The 13,586-nt window shown below is 34.5% G+C and overlaps 1 protein-coding gene across 2 annotated transcripts in view; it reads right to left on the reverse strand.

Moving 5' to 3' along the window:
* Positions 1 to 13,586, reverse strand: part of MMP16 (matrix metallopeptidase 16) — a 285,421-nt gene that overhangs the window by 21,924 nt on the left and 249,911 nt on the right. For both annotated transcript variants that reach the window (XM_063668955.1, XM_063668956.1), the window contains exon 8: positions 1,354 to 1,504. In XM_063668955.1, the coding sequence (XP_063525025.1) occupies positions 1,354 to 1,504 (151 nt within the window). The remainder of the gene's footprint in view (positions 1 to 1,353; positions 1,505 to 13,586) is intronic.

A 13,586-nucleotide genomic window follows, 5' to 3' on the forward strand; every position in this document is an offset into this window, starting at 1 on the left:
GGAATTAAAAGTTGTAAATTTCCGAATAAACAAAGTTTGTAGCCTTACTTACTTTTCTCCTAAAGTTGGAGACATTGCATAGGGTTATTCTATGCTAAGATAATATGGCAAACTCAATACTGGCATGTTGGACATTAAAGCCTGTATTTTATATGTGTGTATTTTTTTAAAAATTTACTCATAAATGGAAGTACAATGGCAGACTTAAGTCATCCTACAAACCAATGAAGACTACTTATGAATTTCTCATTGTGAGCTAGCTAGTAATAATTTAATTAAAATTTGATTTTTTATATTTTTTAATATTTATTTAAATTAATACAAATATAGGCTTCAACTTACATATATCCCATTTGTAATATCTGTTAACAAATAGGCAGGGCTAGGGCTATATCTGCCTAAAAGCTACTGTAAGGGTTTTTTAATTTAATTTAATTTTTTTGTTTTTGAGACAGGGTCTTACTCTGTTGCCCAGACTGGAGTACAGTGACACAATCTCGGCTCACTGCAGCCTTTGCCTCCCCGGTTCAAGTGATTCTCATGCTTCAGCCTCCCAAGTAGCTGGAATTACAAGCATGTGCCAAAACGCCTAGCTAATTTTTATATTTTTAGTAGAGACGGGGTTTCGCTATGTTGCCCAGGCTGGTCTCGAACTCCTGAGCTCAAGTGATCCACCCACCTTGGCCTTCCAAGAAATGCTGGGATTATAGGCATGAGCCAACACACCCAGCCTTACTGTAAGTTTTAAACTAACAATTCTCTTTCATTTTGTGAACACTGTTAGCAATATCACAAAAGGAGAAAAATAAGAGAGTAAAATAGCTGGGAAAAAATATTATACTTCAAGCTAAAAGTATTTAGCCCAGTGATAGTTTGACTATGGTAGCTTCTTAAGAAATAGAATCTGTGACTAAACTGAAATTATTTGGAAGTCTTCACAATTTATTATATACAAAGTATAAAAATTTAACTTTGAGTGTGAAAACACAAAAATCCTGTGCTTAAAAGTATTTTTTTTTAAACAAAATAAGTAAAATTCCCCAAAAAATGCATTGCAAGGATACATATATACACTGCTTACATAGTATTATGGGCATGTTACAATTATGGGGAAATGAAAAAAAAATATGCTGGGTATACATATTCATAAGAAAGTCACATTAGCTGAATATATTAGAGAAAGATTTATCTTAAATATTATTTGAAATATAAAACAATTTTTAATTGCATTAACTCCTGTGTTAAATCCACCAGGATTCTTCATCAACAGCTCATGCCTCTGATAGACTAGAAATGCTGATTTTCTAAACATTGGTTAATTAACTGTTTTTCTCATGAGAAGTATATACTGACCTGTCTCCCTTGAAGAAATAGGTTTTCCCAACGTCCTCCCACCAAATGGCTGAATCAATACCATGAGGGGGAATTCCACTTCCAAGGGTTATCAAGTCATGAGGGTAACCAGGTTGAAGAGTTGTATCCTTGAACACCCAGTATTTGTTACCTATATGGAATAAGTGTAAATGCAGAATATATTAATTTCATGTCATAATTAGAATATATCTATTAACACAATACATTTAAAATTATTATATTAAATATATATTATACATTTAAAATTATACTAAATATATATTATATTAAATCCTTGAAATAAGTTATTAGTTGTCCCATCTGGAATATTAATGTTATCTTTGAAATATCATTCAGAAGTGGATATAATGAACACTATTTATTAATATAATAATATAACCAAAATTTGTGAGTGAATTTAAAAAATAAAATAGATCTATAACTTTGCCATAAAGAAACAATTCTGAGTCAAGGATGAAGGATTCTTCCCCTAAGAATTAGAGGTCCTACGTTTTTTTCAAGGCTAAATCATTCCTGTATTTTGAGCAACGGGTATGCCCTCAGATTGGCTTAGTGATTATAACTTCTTGATTGAAACACCTCCTCTGGGCTGGTCCTTTCCTCTGATTATGTAAATGTTCACAAGTCTCCCTAGTTTTATACATTCATCCTCCCTTGACCTCATGCCCTGTTATAACTGTTAACTCTATTCCTGTCTTTGAGAGTGGTAACTGAGGGGAGGAAAATTTTAACCTTAACCATGTTCGGAATTGCTGGAGCACGGCATGATGACACTAAAAAGCAGACAGAAGCAGACAGGCTTTAGTCAGTTTTATTGCTGTTTGACAATTCTCTACAGACAGCACATATCCTCATGCCCTCCCTGGGCCCCTGGCTGACAGTGCCCACCACTTCCCTTTCTGGTATGCCTATCAAGTTTCAGTCCACTGAAGCTTTTTGTTCTGGAGTCACCAATGCCCTCCAACTAAACAATTTTCCACCCTTATCTATTGACACTATTGACCACCTTAAGTACTTTCCTCCCTGAGCTGTGAGAAAACCATTTTCTTTTGTTTTGTTTGTTCTCTAGCGGCTCCTTTCTGGGCTTATTGTAATTTACTCAGCCCTTGAATGTTATTGTTTCCTAGGACTCTGTTCTCTGCTCTCCTCTTCTTATCTTAAATAAGGAAGGGTCACAAACTCAAATAACTACGGGGGCCAGGTTAGGGATGATACTAGTAGTACAGTATCTCCACTAATATTGAGATATTTCCATAAAAGTCAGTAAATATCCATTACCCTAAAGGCGTATTTCCCTCCTTCCCAAGTCCTCTTCTCCTGGGGCTTCTGAAACATTCTACAATCCACATCGTCTTGGATCTCTAGCACCTCCTGGGGTTAATATCTGGCAAAGTAATGTGTCCCAACGTCCTTTCTACAATATTTCAAAACCACCCATAGATAAGGACTATGATAAACTGTAGCTTTCATGTAATACCTAAGGGTCTTCAAAAAATTTTAAAAATGTGTCTCTTAACACAAAATAAGCAAACAAAAACCACACATCTTTAGGCTAAATTTAGTTAGGAGTTTCTAGTTTGTAACCATGGGTAATCTCATTTACTCCAAGAACTCCTACTACCATTTGATACCATTTAAGTTAAAACAACATTTATTGAGTATCTTCAAGCATCCCAAGTATCATGCCAGGTACTAAGGATACCGCAGAGGATAAGAAACCTGATCGCTATACTGATCATCCTACATGACAGCAGAAGAAGCAGATGAAAACCAAATATACACATATATAACTTCAGTAATTGAAAAACTACTGAAGGCTACAAAACAAAAAACAGAGGTTGAGAAAAAAATAAAGGGAACTTACTTTAACTAAAAAGGTCAGGGAAGACCTCTCTGAAGAAATACACCAAAAATCTAAAGAAAGAGAAGGTAATAAATACGCAAAGAATATTGGGAAGTGCATTCAGAGCAGAGGACAGTTTGGGATGATCAACAAATTGAAAGAAGATCAGTAATTTGTAATAAGCAAGTACAAAATCTTTGAAAATCAACATAACGAGTTGGAATCTTACTTAGAGTGTACTGGAGGCCATCAAGGAGATTAAATTTGTGTTGGGTTGTGATTGGTTTTATATATTAAAATGATTTTTGGAGACAAATGGATTATAAAGGGAAGAATGAAAATAAGATGATCCATCAAGAGTCTTTGGCAAGAATTAATTGAATCATTCACTCAATAATTACTTAGTACATGTACCAGGCACTGTTGTAGGCACTACCGATAGAGAAGTGAACCAGAAGGTCAACATCTCTATCTCATGAAGCTTAGATATCAGTGAGTGAGTATGAATCAAACAGATGAATAAATTAAAACTTCAGGAAGCAAAGTGCTATACAAATAGAGAAAGAAAAAGGGATATTAAGGTGACAGTGATGGGATTTGGGGCTACTTTGTATTAGATGCAGGAAAGATCTCTTTATTCAACTGTGACATATAATTCAAAGGAGCCAGACCACTGAAGATTGTTTGAGGTAAAAGAAACATAAAGAATAAATGCCATAATGGGAAGAAGCTTATTGTGCAGCTAGAATAGAGTGTGATAGGAGTGTATAATGATAGAGGTGAGGATCATGTAACCCTTGTAGGAGTTGAACGTTATTCTAAATGAAATAGGAAGTCATTGAACAGTTAAATCAAAAAGTTCTTTGACAGTGGTTTGGACCAACACAGCAGAAATAGAGACGGAAAGGATAAAATAAAGTCAGCACATATTTTGGAGATGGAATTGATAGGCATTGCCGAGGGAAATAAGATAAAGATAATATTAAAAATGATCTTCAAGTTCTGGCTTGTGTAGATAAGTGAATAACAGTGTTATTTAATAAGACAAGACTAAAGGTGAATGGGCTGTTGGAAGTTTAAATCAAGAGTCTGAGATGTCAATGAGATATCTAATAAAGAAGTCATGTAGGCAACCAGGTATGTCAGTTTGAAAATAAGTTTGTAAGACACAAGCATACATGAGGCATTTATAAATTTAGGATGTGTTGAGATTATCCTGGGACGAGTATATACAGAAGATAAAGAGTAACCAGAACTGGACTTCTAGAAATCCATGACCATTAGAAAAGATCACATAAAGGAAGAGGGAAGAGGAGGCACATCAGGAGAAAGAAGAGGCAGTGTTGAAGACAAAAGTAAAAGAAAACATCAGAAGGCAAAAAGAAAAAAGTGTAGTCATAAATGACTATCTCTGATCCAAATATCTCTTGAAAGCCAACTAGTATCTATAGTTATCTGATGGGATTTTCTACGAAGTCCAAATTTGAACTCATCTGAATACCTTTCTTATTTTCCCTCTTTGGGTAGATGGAATACTAGTTATTCTGTGGCTGACATCAGAAACGTCCTTGTTCATTATTTTCCATATTTAATGGATCATTACATTCAGCTGATTTCAATTCCTAACTCTCACTTATAACTGTCCTTAGAAGGCTGTTCTTTTTACCAATGTTCCTTTATATCATCCCTTCCATCGTCCCTTCTAAAGGTAATACTACCACTGTAAGACCAGAGCCAGTCAAAATGCTGTGCTGCAGAGTAAGCTATGGAGACATGGCTTCATCTGATAAGCAGAGATAAGCAGAACCATCCATATCTCTCTCTTGGGAAGATGACCCAGAGAACACCGAGAGATTTTCCCTCCAAGCAGGGGAAATTGACTATTTTTATACAATATGAAGCCTGAGAAGCCAAGATGGCCAGAGGAAGCAGATATTATGAGGAGGCAGAAATTGAATAAAAGAGATGGACTGAAAGAGAAAAGAGAATGAGAAGAGATAAAAAAAAAAAAAGTGATACAAGGAGCAAAGCTATGAATGGGAGAGGGGCCAGCAGGCAAGTGTAGCAAGTTCCTGGCTGTCTGAGTTCCTCTTACACACCCACTCCTTACCATAAGTTCCCCATAAGCTCAATTAACCTTACTGGGTTTATTTTTCTTTTAACTGAATGAGACTGTTCAACGTAAAATTGTGAACAATCAAATATCATGTAAGTTGTTAGATGCATCTGAGCCCAAGCCTGTTGGCCAGAATCCTAGCTTTAGCCAATGGTACCTTGCTGTCTTCCAGCCATGAGACTTAAGAGAAACCTGTGTATTTCCTAGCTTATGTTATTTCAACAGTTTTCTTTCTCATTTTCCTGTCTCCAGCCAGTCTCCTTTTTATCTATCCTCCACAAAGTCAAGAAAGGGATTTCTTGAAAATGCATACTTGATTTTTGCCTCTCTTTTGTTTAAAAATTTCAGTGGTTCCTTGTTGCATTCAGGATAAAACCCAAATTCATTATATGTCATTTCAAGGTTCCTTTCAGTATGGGTGTCTTATCTCATCTACATTCCACTTATCTCCATTTATGGAAAACTAGGATGACACTTTCAAAACTTAGCTTAGCACGATTTCTCTGAAAAGCATTTCCTATCTCAGTATGGTGGGCACCTTACATTGCCAAATTACCGGCATTTACCTTCATCTTATTACTTAGTACATTGTACCTTGATGAATCACAAGCCTGCCACCCACTCTAGGGAGTGAATAACTTGAGGAAAAACGCTACATCGAACACATTATTTTCGTGCAGCACCTCATATATAGTGTTTGGAAAGTAGGTGCTTAATAAATAAATGGTTACTGATGCAAAGAACCATGTTTAATATTACATGGCTACTCAAATATAGGATCAAAAATCTAACAAAAAGCACAATAAAGGCTACATAAATAACATTGAGGGCATTAGTTTGGAATCTTGTTAGTACAGCAAGAAAGAAAAATTTTACAACCACTAGCAAGAGTGGGAAAATCTAAGGCATGCCTTGGTATTGTGCTGAAAAATCATTTATTTAAGTGATTATATTTAACCAAGTGTTGGGAAATATGGTCATAAAAATGCAAACTTACCCTGAGCCCTTGTATAATCTGAATATTATACACACACACACACACACACACACACACACACACACACACCCCTCATCCCAAAGGCCCAGATCACTTCCTTGCCAGAGTCAGTGAGTTGGAAAATCCAGAAAGCTGTTTCACAGCATGCTCTATATTTTAGTCAAATCCCTGTGGCATTAAAATAGAAAGTCTTAAAACAATAGAAGAAAGAGAAAGAAAGGCCTTTTCTGTTGGCCTATACTTCAGTGACTTATTGCATCCTTTCCTTTCATCTCCTTTTTAATTAGGAAGCGGTATGCAGTTTCAATGCCTCTCATGCTAGCTATTTAGGGTATATCTTGTGTCAGCTCAACTCAGTTGGTTGTCCCTTTCAAGCAGAAGCATTCTAGTATGCTTTCGATCACTTCCTTTTGCAGCTCCTAAACTTGCTTATCATTTGCATGATAATTTCTTCCAGGCTTTTTTTTAGTGATGACACTAGGCTCATCAATAACCAGGATGCCCTGGTGCACGGAGCAGGAGAAATGGTTCACAGAAGCTTAGTTTATATGTAGTCCCGGTGTCTCAGTAGAGGATAATGTGTGAAAAAAGAAAACGAATTACAGTTCTTATAGGAAATTGTCATTATTCTACTTAAAAAAACTGTTATTGTTGCTGTTTATAAAAACTATGCATTGAAAATACTTTCCTGTACTGTTGGTCTAGTATTTTCCATACACAAAAGGGAGAAATAATCAGTCTTTCACTTTTTAATGATCAAGTCCTTTGTATAAAACAGCTCAATAAGCTTTTTTTTTTTTTTTTTTCTTAACCTGCTAGGAAAAATGTACTTATATTCCCTTTATAAAAACACAGCAAAATAGAGAGCTTATCAGTAAACATTTGCTATAAAGTTGCATGACGGAATTCCATCAGTTATTCTCACAAAATAAAGAAATACCACCTTGCCTGCTGAGTATTTGTGGCATAGAATTCAGGGAAATAACTCAATAATAATTATGAGTGATAACATTTAATTTTCTGAGTGTTTATTGAGAAAATACAATTATACAATTCCTTTTGTATCTTGATAAGATTTTCATATGAAAAAATTGAAATGGTTGAACTAGTTACTGTAAACTAGTTCAACCACTGTGGAAGACAATGTGGCGATTCCTCAAGGATCTAGAACTAGAAATACCATTTGACCCAGCCTTCCCATTACTGGGCATATACTCAAAGGATTATAAATCATGCTGCTATAAAGACACATGCACACGTATGTTTACTGCAGCACTACTCACAATAGCAAAGACTTGGAACCAACCCAAATGTCCAACAATGATAGACTGGATTAAGAAAATGTGGCACATACACACCATGGAATACTATGCAGCCATAAAAAAGGATGAGTTCATGTCCTTTGTAGGGACATGGATGAAGCTAGAAACCATTATTCTCAGCAAACTATCACAAGGACAAAAAGCCAAACACCGCATGTTCTCACTCATAGGTGGGAATTGAACAATGAGAACACTTGGACACAGGAAGGGGAACATCACACACCGGGGCCTGTTGTGGAGTGGGGGGAGTGGGGAGGGATAGCATTAGGAGATATACCTAATGTAAATGGCAAGTTAATGGGTGCAGCACACCAACATGGCGCATGTATATATACGTAACAAACCTGCGTGTTGTGCACATGTACCCTACAACTTAAAATATAATAAAAAAATAAAAAAAAGAAGAAAAAACGGAAATGACTCTGTTTCTACTTTTCAGTTTTCCAGTTAAGTATGTAAGATTTATATTCGACTTTTTTTACTGTACATATGACAGGTGGTTTTTTAACTACCCTACCATCAGACAGTCTGGGTCTCAAGGAAAATATTGCCTTTTTGGCAGAATGTAAGTATTCCCTGGATTTCATATGAGGTTGACATATTCTGGAGCAAGTGGAAAAAACTAGTTCTTCCCAACGCTGTACTTGGCAGAATGCAGAGGAAAATATCAACAAGTTAGAATTAAAGACCAAAAGGTTTTATAAATAGAAGAATAGCTTTAAAAATGTTTAGAGTTGGAGAGGACTTTATAGATCAACTATTGCAGTGATTTTTCAATGATATTCATCTATCCATCCATCTATTCAATGGATGGATGACATTCAATCATCCATCTATTCCATCTATTCATCCATCTATTCTCCTATTCAATGTCTGTTTATTATAAGCCTATTATAGTCTGTCAGTCAACTAGGAGCTGCAGAAACACTGATGAAGGCAACACAAAAAGTTCCTGTCTTTGTGGAACAGACTAGCAGAGAAAATAGATAGTCAACAAATAATCCCAAAAATAATTTTTAAATTAAATACTGTTCCTATCAGGAAACATGCAGTACCTAATAACCTTTTTTTTTTTTTTTTTTTTTTTTTCCAGAAGGACAATGCTTACTCTGGAGGTTAAGATTTCTACCTGCTTTTTGACTCCCTTGAACTGAGCCACTGTTAATGATGGGAGTGCATTATATTGTTCAGATGTACCGGATTAGAAAAGTGGCTGATAATCCAGCCTAACGCATTCATTTATTTTACAGGTCAAAGAAGTGGTGTGTCTAAAGCCACACCGCCAGGTGCTAATGGGTTTTTACTGCAGTGCAGGCCTCTTGATTCAGTGCTTATCTTACTATGCAAAATTGACTCTCAGAACAGAACAAGTTCACACTCTGGCTTTCAGAATTGCTAATGATTCCCTGCTTCTTCCCTCCTTTATCAACTAATCACCTAACATTTTTAATGGGAGTGTTTATAACCCACTGTATTCGGCTCATGCTTGTTCATTGTATCCTGAGTAGTCAGATATCCTTTGTGCCTTATTACTAAAGAAATTAAAAAAAATCAACTCTATTTTTGTCTCCTCAAAACTATTCATACATTTATATTTTGTGTCTTCTATTACAACAGTGGTCAGAAACGAGGACCACTAGCTGCTGCCTGTTCTTGTAAATAACACTTTACCAGCAAACAGCCACACCTATTTATTTACATATTGTGTATGGCTGCTTTTACCTTGCAGTGAAAGAGTTTAGTAGTTAATGACAGAGTTCATATGGTCCAAAAAGCAGAAAGTTTTACTATGTAGTTTTTTACAGGAAAGATTAGAAAACAAATTCCTTAATGGTTTGATTTTCTTCATAACACAGAAGTCTGTGCATAGAATAGTCAGTAAATACTGTTTATTGGGCTGATTACTGTTCAACATTTATATATTCTTTGAGAAAACATCAGGGAATTTAAAACATTTCTATAAAGAATCAATATTTTATTTGTTAGATTATGTTATTTAATGGGGCATTCAATAGCTTTGAAGTCAGAACTAGGGGGTTGACAGCTCTAGCAATAACCAGCTTTAAGGTCCTGGGCAAGTCATGAATCTGAGCTTTCCTTTCATAATTTGTACATAGGATGCTAACTTAATGCTCGCTTGGAATTCGGGAAATAATGAGAGATCAAATACACTCACACTGTAGGTGCCTCAGGGTGTCCCAATAAATGGTTATAACACAGTATTTCACTGATCAAATTTGCTTATCACCTACTCAAATAAATAAATGATACCAATAATAAACAATTAAGTAACACTAATCTCTATTTGGGCTCAGTATTTGGAATATGTTTTAATTTCTATATTGTTTATAGGTAGGTTGCTCAGGAAATTTGAATACATGCCCAACTCTTGAGGTCATATGACTTTTTGTTAGCAGCATTTTGTTTTCCAGATTCCACAATATTATCTAGCAAGCAGAGAATTTTGAATGCTTGTGCAAGTGTGGTTGCCACTGAGTTGTGCAGCTCAGGTCTTCCTTAGAGAAATAAACTATCATCAGCTGAGTGCCTTTGGGTCTGATGCATCAGTTGGGCCAAGGCTACACTCTTCTTCAGCAGCCTCCCACCAAAGACTGATCACAGCAGAGTACTAAAGCCTGGCCATCTTTGCGCTGCATGTGAGTCCTCTAAGAGGCATTCTTTGATGTGAAGCTTGGCATCGGGTTCACCAAGACTTTGTCACCTACTGCTAATTCTGCCTTGTCCCCTTTAATCTTTCACATATTTACCTTCTTCCCTGACAAACCTCTCAACCTCCTAACTTGGTCTCAGTGTCTGCTTTCTGGGGAACTCTACAGGGCACAACAAACAAAGTGATGTTATAACAGTTTTTGAAAATGAGGAAAACTTTTAGATATACAAGTAATATTAACAGGAAAATATTGCAGCTTTAAATATAAATGAAAATAGATATAATAAAACTATACTATAGAGTTTTTGAATCATTTTAATAAGTAGAGGTATATTAGCAATAAGAGTTTCAAATATTAAAAATTTGGACCTATGTTTTAGATGATCATTTCAACAGAAAATATTAATACTAAAATTCCATAAATATTTATAATTCAAAAAATAGCACTATTCGCTTGGTCTAAATCTATTTTCACATATACCAAGACTACTAAATATAAATTCCTTAATCTAGTATAACTTTTTATACATCAATCTTCTGTTATATCCTATAAAGAAATAAATAATCATTGTACTCACCTATTTATAGAAAATGTTTCTTTTAGGTTACCTATTTATTGTACTATGTAAGAAACAATGTATTTCGACCTCAAATGAACTTCATGAATACTCCCTAAACCTTTCAAGAAAAAGAATTTGTGAGCAGCATAAAGAAATTGCCTGTTTATGAGTACTCATTTGAAATAAAATAACAATTAAAGTCATATAAACCATTTCTTAACAAACAGTTCTTTTCTTTGCCATTTTCCAGCACCGAGTATTTTAGACAACTCCTCTCTTTTGATACACATCTTCTGTATGCCATTTTTATTCCCCAATTTTATTGTCGTCCTCTTTTCTGCCTCATATATTTTAGTTTCTATTCCACAAGTGATTTGTGTCTCTTGAAATGAAACTGCCAACCAGGGTAATAAGTACTGCTTAAAGTTATTAAGTCATAGCAACAATTTGAATTTTGAGACAACCTTTCAGCTACTTGATTTTATTTTGACTGTTACTGATTCTGACAACACTAGCATCTTTGTTTTAAAATTTGTTTCCAATTCTTGAAAGAGATTGCTCCAGCTCAATTTTCAAGACAGCTTTTTTGATACGATTATCTCATAACCATTCAGTCTTAACATGCCTAGTAATTGAGAATGTACACCTGGCTTGATTATGCTTACAAAATGTTACTCTTTATATGGGATATACCTGAGTGATGGAAAGATAGCTAACTAGCACAAAGTGTGGAGTACATACAGTTGCTGGAAAAAAAAAAATATTACTTCCTCGAGGTGTGATGCATTTTCTATTTCTGGGTCTTTCTAAAAAAAAAAAAAAAAAACACCTTATGAGCATAAAGGAGAACGACTCAGTGTTACTTACTAAATATCAAATAGAGGAATAAATGGGTCTATTCAGGCATCACAACTGTAAATGGTGCTAACTGACAGTCACATACACCAAATGGCTGACTTTCAGTAAGAAAGTCCTGTGGGTTTGTACATCTACACTCTCACTCAACAGCCTTTACAGCAAGCAACTTAATCAGTGAAGGGAGACATTATACACTGGCTTCTTTAAAAAACAAAAACAACAACAAAAATACCCACCCCCACACATATGTCTACACCTGTGAGGTTGAAAGAAAAAGTATCTAAAATACTTGTCTACTTACTTGTACCTATAATCATTTCACAAAAATTTGAGGGATCTGATACAAAATGTGATACAAAGAGAAAACATAAGTTAAAAACAAACAAAAATAAGATGAGAAATTACAGAGCAAAAATAAAACACAGATAAAGAATATAAAATAACTGACAAAATTATTCAAAATGTGGGCATCAAAATTTTTTGGTAGTTATTTCCAAGATAACCACTTAGTAGAGAATACTTTATAATCATTATAAGTTATAGCATCTAAAATTAAATTGAGATCATAGAATATTTATAATATTTCTTCAGTAAGTGGATGAGTTATTTAATAAAACTTAATTAAACGTTCTTTCTACTATTGTCAAAATACTAAAACTAACGTAGAGGGGAAAGTTGCTGGGGAATGAATGCATCTCAGCTATGAGGGTACATTGCACTTGATTATCTATGGGCTCAACTAAGAAACTAAAACTGAAATAGTATTAATTTGGATATTCATAATCAACATGCTCTGGAATAATGAAGGAATCAAACTGTACTACCTATGTCATCAGTATATTTAAATGTATGAAATATTTGCGTAATTGATTGCAACATAAATTTATGCGCTTAGTAAAGCTTCTTGTTAAAAAAACAGTCTTATTGTGGTATAACTGACATTCAATAAATTTAATGTGTATAATTTATTAAGTTTTGACATATGTACATAGCTATCAAAGTGTTGACATAATCAAGAAAATGAACATTTCATCATTCTGAGAAGTTTTCTTCATGCCCAACTCTTGCCTGTCCCCAGGGAACCAATGAGGCAGTTTTTATCACTATAGATCAGTTTGTATTTTCTAAAATTTAATACAAATGCTATAATACAGTATGTACTCTTGTTTTGTCTGAATTATTTCACAGCAAAATTATTTTGAGCTTCATCCATGTTGTAATGTGAATCAGTACTTCATTCCTTTTTATTGCTGAATAGTCTTCCATTTTATGGATATATCACAGTTTACTCATTTACCTGTTGAGAATATCTGAATTATTTCCAGTTTTGTGTTATCACAAATATAGCTGCTTTGAATATTCATGTAGAGGTCTTTGATTACAGATATGTTTTCATTTTTCTTGGGAAAATGCCAAGGGTAAAATGGCTGGATTATACAGTAGTTGTGTATTTTACTTTTAAAGAAAACTGCCAAAATGTTTTCCAGAGTATACAATTTTACTTTCTATTAGCAATATATGACAGTTACAGTTCCTTCATAATCCTGCCAACACTTGGTATGGTCAGTCTTTTATATGTTAGCCATCCTGTCAGGTGTGTAGTGGTATTTCATTGTGGTTTTAATTTACATTTCCCTAATGACTAATAATGTAAAGCATCTTTTCATGAGCTCATTTGACATCCATCTGTGATTCTTGGTAAAGCTTTTTGTTCAATACTCTGTTCATTTTTGTTGAGTTGTTTTTCTTTTTATTGAGTTTTGAGTGTTCTTTATATATTGTGAATAAAAATCCTTCATCATATACTTGGCTTGCAAATAATGTACTCTAATCTGAGGTTTTTTA

The sequence above is a fragment of the Pongo pygmaeus genome, chromosome 7, assembly GCF_028885625.2.
Source record: "Pongo pygmaeus isolate AG05252 chromosome 7, NHGRI_mPonPyg2-v2.0_pri, whole genome shotgun sequence".
Classification (NCBI taxonomy): domain Eukaryota; kingdom Metazoa; phylum Chordata; class Mammalia; order Primates; family Hominidae; genus Pongo; species Pongo pygmaeus.